We start from the raw sequence: 14,083 nt of genomic DNA, 5'->3' as shown, positions 1-14,083 counted from the left end.
CAAATACCGAGAATTACCTTAGCGCCTTGGATATTTGGCATTGGTGTCGATTCGGCTGGTTGAGCGGGCTTCATCGCAAGTAATGATTCGGTGCAAACATGATTTTCTTTTATAGCGTTCAAGCATCATTTCGGTTATGCAAAATCGTTTTTCACAGTCTCTCAGCTTCAATTCGCATGAAACACAATTTCCCAGCTTTTGGATGAATTCTGCTGCTTGCAGACCTTTTTTGAGCAGCTCTCAATGATTATTATTACGCTTTAGTTGAATTTGACAACAATATTCATATACAGCCCAATTATGAATAAAAATTTCCCGGGAGTTTTCTCCCTTTTCCCATTTTTCCTATGTAAATTCAATGGGAAAAAACTCCCGGGGAATTTTTTATTCATAATTGGGCTGATAGTTATTCCACCAATTCTTGGTCTTCAAACTTGTTTGGCTGGCCTGGGCGATCTTTGTCTTCCGTGTCAAAATCACCACTTTTGAACCGAATAAATCATCTATAGAACATTGAAACCGATAGAAAACATTCACCATAAGCTTTGATGAGCAATCGGTCTGCTTCAGCGACAAAACTTCCCGCATATGACGATTCGTTGGTATAAAATTCGAGGACCTCATTCAGGTCCTGTATAATAATCTGAATATAAATGAGAGAATCAACAAATGGTCCAGAACGCGACAAACATAAAGTGAAAAAATTATAGAAATTTAATTTTTGGATATAATTTTAGTAGGTCCAGTATAATAATCTGAATATAAACGTTAAAACAAATGCCAGTCTTTGTATCGTTCTCCATTAAAATCCAAAAAATGATCCAGCACGCGACAGTCGTAAGCCTTTAAAGTGAAAAAAGTATAGAAATCCAAATTTGTTTTTTTGTTTACAAACTTGAGTAGCTCCCTCCTCTCAAACCATGCCGGAATCAGATTATACTCTAGTCAGACATAACGGTTTGTTTTCCAAGCCTTTTTGTTGTAAATATTGTATCTTAACTCATGTTTAAAACAGGCGGAGATATGTTGCTAATTAAGAAGGTTACTTTGTATTATCATTTTGTATTCTCAAAATTAGCACTTGAATGATCAAAATAGTGTCAATTTTCAAATGAATGCTAAATGCTTAATTGAGGTTTATCTTGTCTTACTATGTTTGATATATTTTTTAGAATTTTCTTTTAACTAAAAAATTATCTTACATAACAGAACATTTATATTTAATTAAATAAACTTTAAATAGTTTTTGTATTGCTAACTTTTCCATTCACTGTAATAACAGCACAATTACAAGGAAACTAAAATAGAAAATTGAATGCAAAACTAAAACAAGCATAAAAATAAAAGCAAAACACAAAAAACAAAAAAAACTATAAAATGTAGTATGAAGTCATCTTCCGTTAAATTTGCATTATTTAAACAAAATCACAAAACAAACAGAAATAATGATTTAATACTTGAACATCAAAAATAAGAGTAAAAACTAAAACTAATTAATGCATTTTAAAAGAAAGAAAAAATTAATTTCAACAATAGAATAATGAGAAAATTACACTATACAAAATGGCTAGACAATATGAAATTTAATGATCAAGTGAAATAATTGTATTTGGACAAAAAATAAAAAAAAGAAACAAACATAAAACATTATTCAAAAAATAATAACCAAGTAATAATTAACGCACACTTTTACAAAACTATAAGGTCACTCACGATCACGCTCAAGCTCAATCACTCCGTCAGTCGTCTAAAAAGTGACACAAATTAAATGAATGAACTATTTCAAATGATCGAATGGTGGTGATTTTACTATTGCCGCCATATTCTACAAATGGCTGTGATGGAAGATCAAATGAAAGCAGCAGTACTGCCACATCGACAACATCAACCGGCGAGACTGCCATACCAAATATCGACTATAATCTACCACAACATCAACTGCAAATTGGCAAATCATTCGAAGATTACAATAATAATAATCAAAAAACTGCATCATCGTATTATTACACTGCCCCACCACCAGAACCACCTGCAGATTATTATCAATATAGAGAAAACGCTAACACAACATCTACTACTACTACTACTCCTCAGCCTCAACATACTACCCCTACTACTGCTTTACCAGAAAATACTAGTCATTATAAATATACTTCAGTTTCACCACCCCCGCCACCTTTACCCAAAACCAAACCACCCAAATACAAGGCGGGTAGATCAAAGCCACATGAATTTGACTTTGAATTTGACCAAAGTAACAACAATGTCAAAATATGTGCAAATATTGTACCAAAACCACCTCGCTGCAGATCACAGTCACATCCGACTTTGGCCACAATACCAGAGCATACAATACAACATCAACAGCCTGCAAAGAAATCACCACCGACCACAGTTCCCGCAAGCACACCGACGACCACTACTACAACTGCGTTTCACAAAACCCACAATAAAAGCAACAGCAACAATAACAACAACAACTATTTACTACCCTCAACCTCAAAGAAATCCAAATCTCTTAAGAACTCTAATTATATTACTAACACCACTAACTATGTACGTCACGTAACCCGTGTTAATTTCTATGATATCGATACTTCCCAGGTCGAATACGAATCGAAGGATTATGATGGCGACGATAACGATAATTTAACACTAGACGATGAAAATAATACGGAAGCTTTAACCAAAGAAGGTAAGTGAATGAAATTTTTATTTTTATTTATTTTTAAAAGACTTTTACAAATAAAGGAATTTAAGTGGATCCCTGTTTAAAAACGTTAAGTGGACTACGAGTGGTATGAGTAATATTTTTCTTAATTTGAGTTTATTGTGAGAATTGAATTAATTTATAAAATTTGGATATTTTCTGTTTCTGTAAGGCATATTAAAATACGAGTATTAAAAATAGTTTACTGACTGTAAGTAAAACCGGCCGTGGTTTTTTCTAAAAATTTATTGGGTTTTTGACTAAAAAATGCGGATATTTTTTCTTCAAATTTTTAGCTTTTATTTTAAAAAATTTGTACAATATTGTCATTGTTAGCTATGACCTTTTCCCACCCATATTTCTTACAACATATGGATTTCGAGCCAAAAGAACTGCTCATCTTTTGAGGCCAAGAACGAATAAAGCCAATTTCGGATACTCTCTTCCAAAGTGAAGCGTGGTCTGCATAGATCGAAACCAACAGTAGTCGGACGGGGCAAGGTCTGGACTATGAGTCAAAACTTACCAACCACTTCATTCTAAATACTTTTTAACAGGAATTGATACATGTGAACGTTGTCATGATGGAATATTACCGTTTCATGTCTGGCCACATATTCTGGGCGTTTTTCGGCCAATGCTCGATTCAAACGAATCAGTTGCGTTTAGTGCAGGTTTCCTGTGATGGTCTGGCTAGATTTCAGCAGCTCATAATATATAGAACCCTTTTGCTCCCACCAAATGCAGAGCATTACCATAGCGCCATGAATATTTGGCTTTGGTGTCGATTCGGCTGGTTGGCCGAGATTCATATACGATCTCTTACGGTTTGGGTTATCGTAATGGATCAATTTTTCATCGCAAATCGTTGCAAACATTATTTCCTTTTAAAGCGTTGAAGCAGCATTTCATACATACAAAATCGTCTTTCAAGGTATCTCAGCTTGAATTCGTATGGTAGCCTATTTCCCAGCTTTTTAATGAATCCTGCTGCACGCAAACGTTTTGACATTGCTGTTTGATTAGCTCCCAATGATTTTACCAGCTCTTGTTGAGTTTGACTACAAATCTTCATGGAGTAACGCCTAAAATTCTTGCTCTTCAAACTTTTTTGGCTGGCCTGGCCGATCTTTGTCTTCCGTGTAAAAATCACCGCTTCTGAACAGCACAAACTATCTCTCGCACGTTTAAACAGATGGAACACATTCACCATAAGCTTTAGTGAGCAATCGGCGTGCTTCAGCGGTATCATTGTACCAGGTACCAAATTCGACATTTTCGAAGCATAGAAAAACTTTGTTATTTACACTATAATGTTCAATAATTAAGTTGGAATAAATGACAGATATGTACCCTTGAAAATGAAATATAAGTTATTAAAAACAAAAAATGCCTTCGAAAAATACGTCATATATTGTAAATCTTGCAATAGAAATAGAAATTTTAATAATTTCAAAAAAAATATTAAAATTTTGTGTAATTTTTGTTTCTTAGTTCAGTTTTAACAGAAGTTTCGTATTTATTATTAATTCTGTTTGTTTTTGCCAATTTCGATTGCACTTCTTAACTACTTTTTTCGAAAAATTCTTTATAATTAGTGAAACTATTTTAATTTTTCTTCATTCGTCATACATTTTATCAATCTAAATATGCCTGTTAAAATAATAAAAAAAACTTTGGTTATGAAAAATCAAATAGCGAACAAGACGCATTTGATTATAATGATTGCTAAGTACTGATAAAAATGCTGATTTAGGTAGCAGAACGCGACATTGGAACATGAACAAAAATCAAAGGAAAATTTTATTGTTAGTTGAGTTTTTCATGGCCTCAGGTAATTTGTTTGTATTGAGGATAGAAAGATTTCATAAGATGTGTGCAATCATGATTGAAAATTTTATTAAAAGTAGCTAAGATCAATAAAACTTATATTTTCAGTTTTCAGGCAATTTTTTTCATTATAACAACAAAGATTAGCTGCAAATACCTTATAAAACAAGTAAGAGTTCTATATTCGGCTGTGCCGAATCTTATATACCCTTCACCAAATACCAAATACGTCAAAATTTTAAATATTTTTAGGTAAAAAAATTTTATTTTTTTTCAGTTGTTTTTTTAATTTTTTTGAAAAAAAAAAATTTTTCGATTGTTATTTTAAATTTTTGTATTTTTTTTTAAATTTAAATTTTTTTATTTTAAATTTAGAATTTTTTTTTTTAAATTTTATTTTTTTTTTTTGTTTTTTCAATTTTTTTTGTGAACAAAAAATTCGGGTTAAAATTTTTGTCCGATTTTGACCCATTGTAGGTCCAACTTACTATGGTCTTATATACGTCGTTGCAAATGTCTTTGAAATATCTATCATTAGATTAGATATCCATATTGTCTATATTAATGTCTTAGTAATCCAGATATAGGTCAAAAATAGGTCAAAAATCGAGGTTGTCTTGGTTTTTTCCTCATATCTCAGCCATTTGTAGACCGATTTTGCTGATTTTAAATATCTGGGGTCTTCAGAAAATTGATTTCAACAGACAGAAGGACAGACAGACAGATAGACGGATATGGCTTAATCGACTCCGCTATCTATAAGGATCCAGAATATATATACTTTTTAGGGTCGGAAATGAAAAATGTAGAAATTACAAACGGAATGACAAACTTATATATACCCTTCTCACGAAGGTGAAGGGTATAATAAAAATCTAGACACTTTCAATTGGAATCTTAAAAAAATCCTTTGTTTATTTACATTTTAATTTTCGGGGCTGATGAACTTTTCTGTGAAAATGTAAAATTTCATTATTTTACATAAAAGTTTAAGTTCATTTCACATACGGTTGATTTTGTTTTATGCATTTGTAAAAAAAGTAAACAATGTTTGTTTCTAAAATCTTTTATTTCTACAACTTTATCACAAGTTTGTTTCTTAACTTCTTTGTTTTTTAATATACCCTGCAAGAAAAAGTTCGTTTCATAGGTCTTTCATTTACAATTTCAGTTCGGTTGTTGCTTAAGTCTTATGTTAAATTACACTCCATTAAAGAAGAATAATAAAAGTTTGCTTTTAAAGTCTTTTGAATTTTCATTGACCTCAAGGAAATTATGTTGCTAAAGTAACCTTCGATTTACGTTACAGAAAAAATTCGAAAATTTTTTTATTAAAAAAAATTCTGTTTTAATGCAAATAAAGTAAACAAAATTAAAATTAACCATATTTAGTTTATTTAAATAATAAAAAAAATAATAATTATATTGGATGTATGACTTAAAAATACGGGATTTACAATATATGGAGCACAGTGGCTCATTATCGTTTTTCATCGGCCAAAACTCTGTAGCTTTTGAACCGATATAGAGATACTTTAGAAATTTTTTAATTTGTTGGACCGTATGTATGTACTAAATTTACAATTTGGAACTAAAATTACAATTTGGAACTAAATTTATTAGTACTAAATTTACAATTTAGTACTAAAATTACAATTTAGTACTAAAATTACAATTTAGTACTAAAATTACAATTTAGTGCTAAAATTACAATTTAGTACTAAAATTTAACATTAAAAAAAATGTTTGTATTAAAATTACAATTTTGTACTAAAATTTTAATTCGCATTCGCTTTTTACACCAAATTGAAAGTGGAAGACTAAAAAGAAACATTTGAAAAAAATAAACCATTTTCTATATGCCAATATGTATACAAAAAAAATAGAAAAACATAAAATCTATATTTACACACATGAATCTATTTACAGTCATGTTGGCACCCCTTGAGCTGTATGTCATGTTAACTGCGAGCCCCCAGTGTCAATATGTTTATTTATGACAGGTGTTTTTTTTTATTTACGATCTTTTTTAATACAAAGTGACCATGAATTCAACTTGAACAATAAATATTCTTAGCTATAACAATAATAACATTGTTAATTTCATATTTCTAGCTTTATAAACTTATATGGCGCTTACAGCATGATATTTAATGACAGCGGTGGTCACTTTTAACCCAAAGTTAAAGAACTAGTTTAATTATTTGTTAAATGGCAGTTTATAATATTTTAATTAGCCAGCTATTGCAATGTTAGAAATTTATTTTGAATGTTGCAAATGTCATTGAATATTGAAGTGTCAGTTTGTTATGACAAGTGTTTTCAGTGTTAATTAGTTGGTGCAAGTACATTATGTGACCATCGGTCAAAACCATTAAGGTTTAATTACACGTATTAAAATATAATATAGAGTAAACAGAAAAAATACTAAATAAATGAACAGACTGACACTTGCAAAACAAAACTAAATAGAACAAACTTAAATAGTCTTTAAGTATTTCTAAATATTTATTTTGTAGTTGTTTCTGAAAAGTTCCTAAGATATTCATGTACAATTTTTAAGATAATTTGCAATTTCCAAACAGGAAAATGCCAGTAATAAAACACTTGGTGATAATTATTTCTAAATTATAAAACAATGCCGTCCATACGATTCCTTCCGTAATCAATGTGGCAACAAAATTAAGCGCTTAACTTAATAGCAGTACATACATATCCAATTAGTGTATATGCAATAAACTTGTATTTAAATTATGATTAAATCAAATCACCTCTTAAAAAATAATTCAAATTAATTATTTTAATTTACATCAATGATTTTACAATGAGTACACAACAAGTATTAAAAACATTTTCATTTCATTTAACATTTAATTTGTGTTTTTTTTTGTTTATTTTTTTATTGGAATTTTTTCCTTTTCAATTCTCTGGCATTATAAAATGTAATTGATATTGTGTAGCAGTTGCAGCAGCAGCAGCTGAGGCGGCTGTGGCAGTGGCTGCAGCGGTGGTGGCAGTAGTTGTAACTAAAGAAACTATTAGATAATTGATGTTTATGCCACGGAATGTAGTTTTTATTGAACAAAATTGATACCTCTTCAAATAGACAGAAGAAACAAACGGACGAAACCAGACATAAAATGTACTTAACTCGTGTACAAGTACCAGTATAAAACTTTGCGCATTCATGCACATGTTTGAAATTTTTCAAATATTTGCTTCTCTATGTCTATACTCGTATGTAGTATGTACGGTTGGATATTATTAGATTTGTACCCTTACATGTTGCCGTCCGTTGCAATGATTTGGTTTGTTGGGTTGTTTTATTTTTGATATTTCGCCGATATGCTTGAGCGCATTTTCTTATTACATAATGGACGTATAGTCAGTCAGAGTCTATAACAACCTGATAAATCTTAATGTTACAGTGAAAGAAACTACATATGTACATGTGTTGAAATGCATTTAAAATCTTTTAATTGTCATATGTTTGTAGATTATAAATGTGTTTGAATAAAACAATATTCCAATAATTCTGTGATTATTTTGAATAACCCTTATTTTTTTACTGATGCCAAATTCTTTAAAATTTAGGCCGGTTTCAAAGACAAAAGCACGAATACTACACCATTTCCAATTGTATTTTAGAAAATACCAATTATATTTCAGAAAATTTTAATTGAATTTCAGAAATTTCCAATTATGTATATTTAAATATTTTCTAATTGAATTTCAGTATATTCCAATTATTTTTCAGTATTTTCCATTTATATTTCAGAATTTTCTATATTTTCTGTATTTCAGAAATTTCCATTTGTATTTCAAAATTTTCCATTTGTATTTCAGATGGGAATTTCTGAAATACAAGTAGAAAATTCTGAAATACAATTGGAAATTGTGTAGAATTATTTTCATAAATTATAAGATTGTACGTACCACTTAAATTTATTTGTTTAAATTGTAATATTAAAATTACAATTAAGTACTAATATTACATTTTAGTATTAAAATTACAATTTAGTATTAAAATTACAATTTAGTATTAAAATTGCAATTTAGTACTAAAATTGCAATTTAGTACTAAAATTACAATTTACTACTAAAATTACAATTTAGTATTAAAATTACAATTTAGTACTAAAATTACAATTTAGTACTAAAATTACAATTTAGAACTAAAATTACTATTTAGTACTAAAATTACAATTTAGTATGTACTCAAATTTAAATTTAGTACTAAAATTACAATTTAGTACTCAAATTTAAATTTAGTAAAATTACAAATTAGTACTAAAATTACAATATACATAGTACTAAAATTACAATTTAGTATTAAAATTACAATTTAGTACAAAAATTACAATTTACTACTAAAATTACAATTTAGTACTATAGTTACAATTTAGTGTTATAATTACAATTTAGTACTAAAATTACAATTTAGTACTAAAATTACAATTTAGTACTAAAATTACAATTTAGTACTAAAATTACAATTTAGTACTATAGTTACAATTTAGTGTTATAATTATAATTTAGTACTAAAATTACAATTTAGTACAAAAATTACAATTTAGTACTAAAATTACAATTTAGTACTATAGTTACAATTTAGTGTTATAATTACAGTTTTGTACTAAAATTACAATTTAGTACTAAAATTACAATTTAGTACTAAAATTACAATTTACTACTAAAATTACAATTTAGTACTATAGTTACAATTTAGTGTTATAATTACAATTTAGTACTAAAATTACAATTTAGTACTAAAATTACAATTTAGTACTAAAATTACAATTTAGTACTATAGTTACAATTTAGTGTTATAATTACAATTTAGTACTAAAATTACAATTTAGTACTAAAATTACAATTTAGTACTAAAATTACAATTTAGTACTAAAATTACAATTTAGTACTAAAATTACAATTTAGTACTAAAATTACAATTTACTACTAAAATTACAATTTAGTACTATAGTTACAATTTAGTGTTATAATTACAATTTAGTACTAAAATTACAATTTAGTACTAAAATTACAATTTAGTACTAAAATTACAATTTAGTACTAAAATTACAATTTAGTACTAAAATTACAATTTAGTACTATAGTTACAATTTAGTGTTATAATTATAATTTACTACTAAAATTACAATTTAGTACTATAGTTACAATTTAGTGTTATAATTACAATTTAGTACTAAAATTACAATTTAGTACTAAAATTACAATTTAGTACTAAAATTACAATTTAGTACTAAAATTACAATTTAGTACTATAGTTACAATTTAGTGTTATAATTATAATTTAGTACTAAAATTACAATTTAGTACAAAAATTACAATTTAGTACTAAAATTACAATTTAGTACTATAGTTACAATTTAGTGTTATACTTACAGTTTTGTACTAAAATTACAATTTAGTACTAAAATTACAATTTAGTACTAAAATTACAATTTACTACTAAAATTACAATTTAGTACTATAGTTACAATTTAGTGTTATAATTACAATTTAGTACTAAAATTACAATTTAGTACTAAAATTACAATTTAGTACTATAGTTACAATTTAGTGTTATAATTACAATTTAGTACTAAAATTACAATTTAGTACTAAAATTACAATTTAGTACTAAAATTACAATTTAGTACTAAAATTACAATTTAGTACTAAAATTACAATTTAGTACTAAAATTACAATTTAGTACTAAAATTACAATTTAGTACTAAAATTACAATTTAGTACTAAAATTACAATTTAGTACAAAAATTACAATTTAGTACTAAAATTACAATTTAGTACTATAGTTACAATTTAGTGTTATAATTACAGTTTAGTACTAAAATTACAATTTAGTACTAAAATTACAATTTAGTACAAAAATTACAATTTAGTACCAAAATTACAATTTAGTACTATAGTTACAATTTAGTGTTATAATTACAATTTAGTACTAAAATTACAGTTTAGTACAAAAATTAGAGTTTAGTACTAAAATTACAATTTAGTACTAAAATTACAATTAAATACTCAAATTTCAATTTAGTACTAAAACTACAATCTAGTACTCAAATTACAATTTAGTGCTAATAATGGTTAGTACTAAAACTATAGGTCAGTACTAAGATGAGATCTTGTACTAAATTAAAATAAATTTGGAACCCAAATTGCAAATTTAAATTACAATTTTAGTAAAATATTACAATTTAGTTCTAAAATTACAATTTTGTACTAAAATTACAATATACTATGTACTAAACTTACAATTTAGTATTAAAATTAAATTTTGTACTACAACTATTCGTGAGTAGGGGACCACAACTAGCTAAAGGGTAGAGACCGGTTCCAGTTCAAAACTTTATAGGAAACACTCGTACTTAAAAAAGGTGATATTTTCGTTAAAAAATTTATGATTTTTTTATTTATTTTATCAGAAATATGTATGTATATGTATATTTCAAATTGTATAAACTATTTTTTGAGTTAAAACCCTTTTCAATTAAACTCTAAAACAATTTGTCTTTGTAACGGTTTTTATTTGAGTTTGCAAAATTCTGGACACACTTTAGGTTTCGCTTTAAAAGTTTCGCAAATGAAAATGAGAAAAACGAGTATTTAAATGCAACATTTTATAATTTTGAAAATTGTTGCTGTTGTTGTATTGCATTTTACTTAATTGTCTAGTATTTCATAAAAAGTACCGTAATGTGCATTTGGAATTGCTGGACCATTAAAGGTCGCTTGTTTTTTTGTTTTGTAGGTTTGTTGTTTTTTTTTTTTTGTTTCGTATCAACCAAATAGGAAACAACAACGAAATATTTCCATGTAATTCACTGTTGTCCGTCTGTTTGTCTGCGATTTACACTGATAAATATTGTATTTGTTCACAGTTTTTTAAATGCTTTTAAACTGTAAAACTTTATTTAAATACACAATGACAAGAAAATAATAAAACGTTAAAAATAGAAAAAAAAAACGTTACACATTGTTGTTAGTAAAGTTGGGTTGGCGCCATCTATCAACAAGTTGAGTTTGAGTTTAGGGCAGCAGACATTTGAATCTTGTTGTTGATTTTTTAGTCTTTTTTATGCAAGCTAAATAGTTGCACAATATTAAAATGCTGATAATTGAAATGTTCTTTATATAAACCACATATTTAATAAGAACATACGTATAAACTTATTTAGTACGAGTTCAACTAAAACTGTTACTAAATGAAAGGACTTTGGACAAAAAAAAAACAAAGAACAACAGTTGTGTTTTCTGTCTAACCGCCATTTGACATTTAATGTCACTTTAACATCAGTATCAGTATTAATAGAATTCATTCATTAATTCTTTTAGAAATTCATAGCGCGTATTTGTTGTTCGATTTATATGCAATAATTTTTTTATTTATTTAAATATAAGAAATAATTAATTTTCTTTTCTATTGTTTTGTATTATTATTTTTTATATAACTCACACGTCATATATAAGTACATAATACAAATAGCAAAAATAAACCTTATAATATGAAATATTAATATGATGTCATATGTTTGTAACTAAAGTAAGTAACTACGAGTACGTCGAATTGTACATAAATGGTCTTCTTATTCATACTTTGGTTTTTAGCACACCCTTTTTCCCAGTTTGCTTTATTGTTTTTTTTTTATTTATTGTTAATAATATAGATTTTGTAGCATTATGATGTACAAACTTTATTATGTTTGGGGCCTAATAAAATATTCTATATGAAAAACTTGGCCAGAAAAATATTCAAGACTTTCATAATAAAATTACAAATTAGTACTAAAACTAAAATTATGTACCACAATTTTTTACAATTAAAATTTTGTAAAAAAAATTCAATTTGGTACTAAAATTATAATTTTGTACCACAATTTCAATTAAGTACCAACAATTAGTGCTGAAATTACATTACAGTTCAAAAACTACAATTTAGTACTAAAATTACAATGTAGTACTAAAATTACAATTAAGTACTAAAATTACAATTTAGTACCAAAATTACAATTTAGTGCTAAAATTACAATTTAGTGCTAAAATAACAATTTAGTACTAATAATACAATGCAGTACTAAAATTACAATCTAGTACTAAAATTACAATTTAGTACTAAAAATGCAATTTAGTACTTAAAGTATAATATGCATAGAACTAAAATTACAATTAAGTACTAAAGTTACTATTTAGTACTAAAATTGCAATTTAGTACATATTAAAATTGCAATTTAGTACTAAAATTACAATTTAGTACTAATATTACAATCTAGTACTCAAATTACAATTTAGTACTCAAATTACAATTTAGTACTAAAATTTTAATTAAGTACTCAAATTACAATTTAGTACTAAAATTTTAATTAAGTACTCAAATTACAATTTAGTACTAAAGTTACTATTTAGTAATAAAGTTACTATTTAGTACTAAAATTACAATTTAGTACTAAAATTAGAAATTTTGATTTTCTCGAAATAAGGTTCAAATTGACACATAAAGAGATAAGGTAGAGCGTTAAGATCTTCCACAAAATTGATCCTCATAAAATTCCATAATATAACTCTGAAAATAAAATTCGCTCAGACATTAAGTTAGAAACTTTTTTAATTTTGTATAATTGTTCGACAAAAAATTTTAGTAAAATCCGGAAACGGAAACGTTAAGCCTTTCAAACTCTGGGTAAAAGTTAAAAATTTTTTATATTTGGTATTCTTTATTGAAGTATGTACAGTAAAATTATATAAATTGTAATTTATTAAAAGCGAACACATGTAAATTTACCCTTTTATACCCTTGGGACCAAACTGCTACATCATTATTATTATAGTTCTATTGTTCAGTTTTAGTAAAATACATTCAAAATATTATTACTCAATTCTTAGCAAATACATATACTGAAGATTTTATTGTAATCTGGAAACGTTAAGTCTGTATTTACACACAGCAAGTTTACTTGTAGCAAGTCACTTCGATTCCCTTTTAAAGTTGATCGTCTGTTTACACACAGCAAGTCTATGTTCAATTTTGTATGTCAAAACCTAATAGACGCTATAGTGAAAATGAGAAAACAAAAGAGAATTGAAGAGACTTGCCATTGCAAGCAAGTGTGTACCCCTCTTATTTCGTCTTGCCTCTCTCTCCTATAAACTCAGACTTGCGGCAAGAAAACTTGCCATGTGTAAAAGCAGACTAAAACTTCGAATATTCAAAATTTTTTAAACTTCACTCATAATCTAATTTTTTATAGAACTAATTCTGTATGTAATTTTAATGTTACAATTGCTCTGTACTCTGCCGTAGTCTATGTTTTTAAAGTCTTTCCATTATACTATTTGACGACATTTTCAGAGTTAAACTATTACAGCATATGTCACAATAATCCAACAACTCTCTATGAAATTCGCCAAAAAAACATCCCATATTATATAAAATTGTGGATTTTCTTTTGATCGCAATTATTGGTTGTATGACTTAAAAATGCGGAATTTTTTTAAAATTTTTTGTTTCTATTTTGAAACATTTC

General features: G+C 26.8%; 1 protein-coding gene across 2 annotated transcripts in view; it reads left to right on the top strand.

Moving 5' to 3' along the window:
- chas (chascon) overlaps positions 1-14,083 on the top strand; it is a 56,424-nt gene that overhangs the window by 15,982 nt on the left and 26,359 nt on the right. Inside the window, exon 2 of one of the 2 annotated variants that reach the window (XM_065506812.1) lies at positions 2,605-2,695. In XM_065506812.1, coding sequence (XP_065362884.1) covers positions 2,605-2,695 — 91 coding nt within the window. Of the gene's footprint in view, positions 1-1,282; positions 2,696-14,083 lie in introns of both variants that reach the window. The other variant, XM_065506811.1, reaches the window with a different exon arrangement.

The sequence above is a fragment of the Calliphora vicina genome, chromosome 4 (assembly GCF_958450345.1).
Source record: "Calliphora vicina chromosome 4, idCalVici1.1, whole genome shotgun sequence".
In the NCBI taxonomy this organism is placed as follows: domain Eukaryota; kingdom Metazoa; phylum Arthropoda; class Insecta; order Diptera; family Calliphoridae; genus Calliphora; species Calliphora vicina.
The sequence above is the reverse complement of the archived record's forward strand: the minus strand, read 5'-3'. Positions and strand labels throughout refer to the sequence as shown.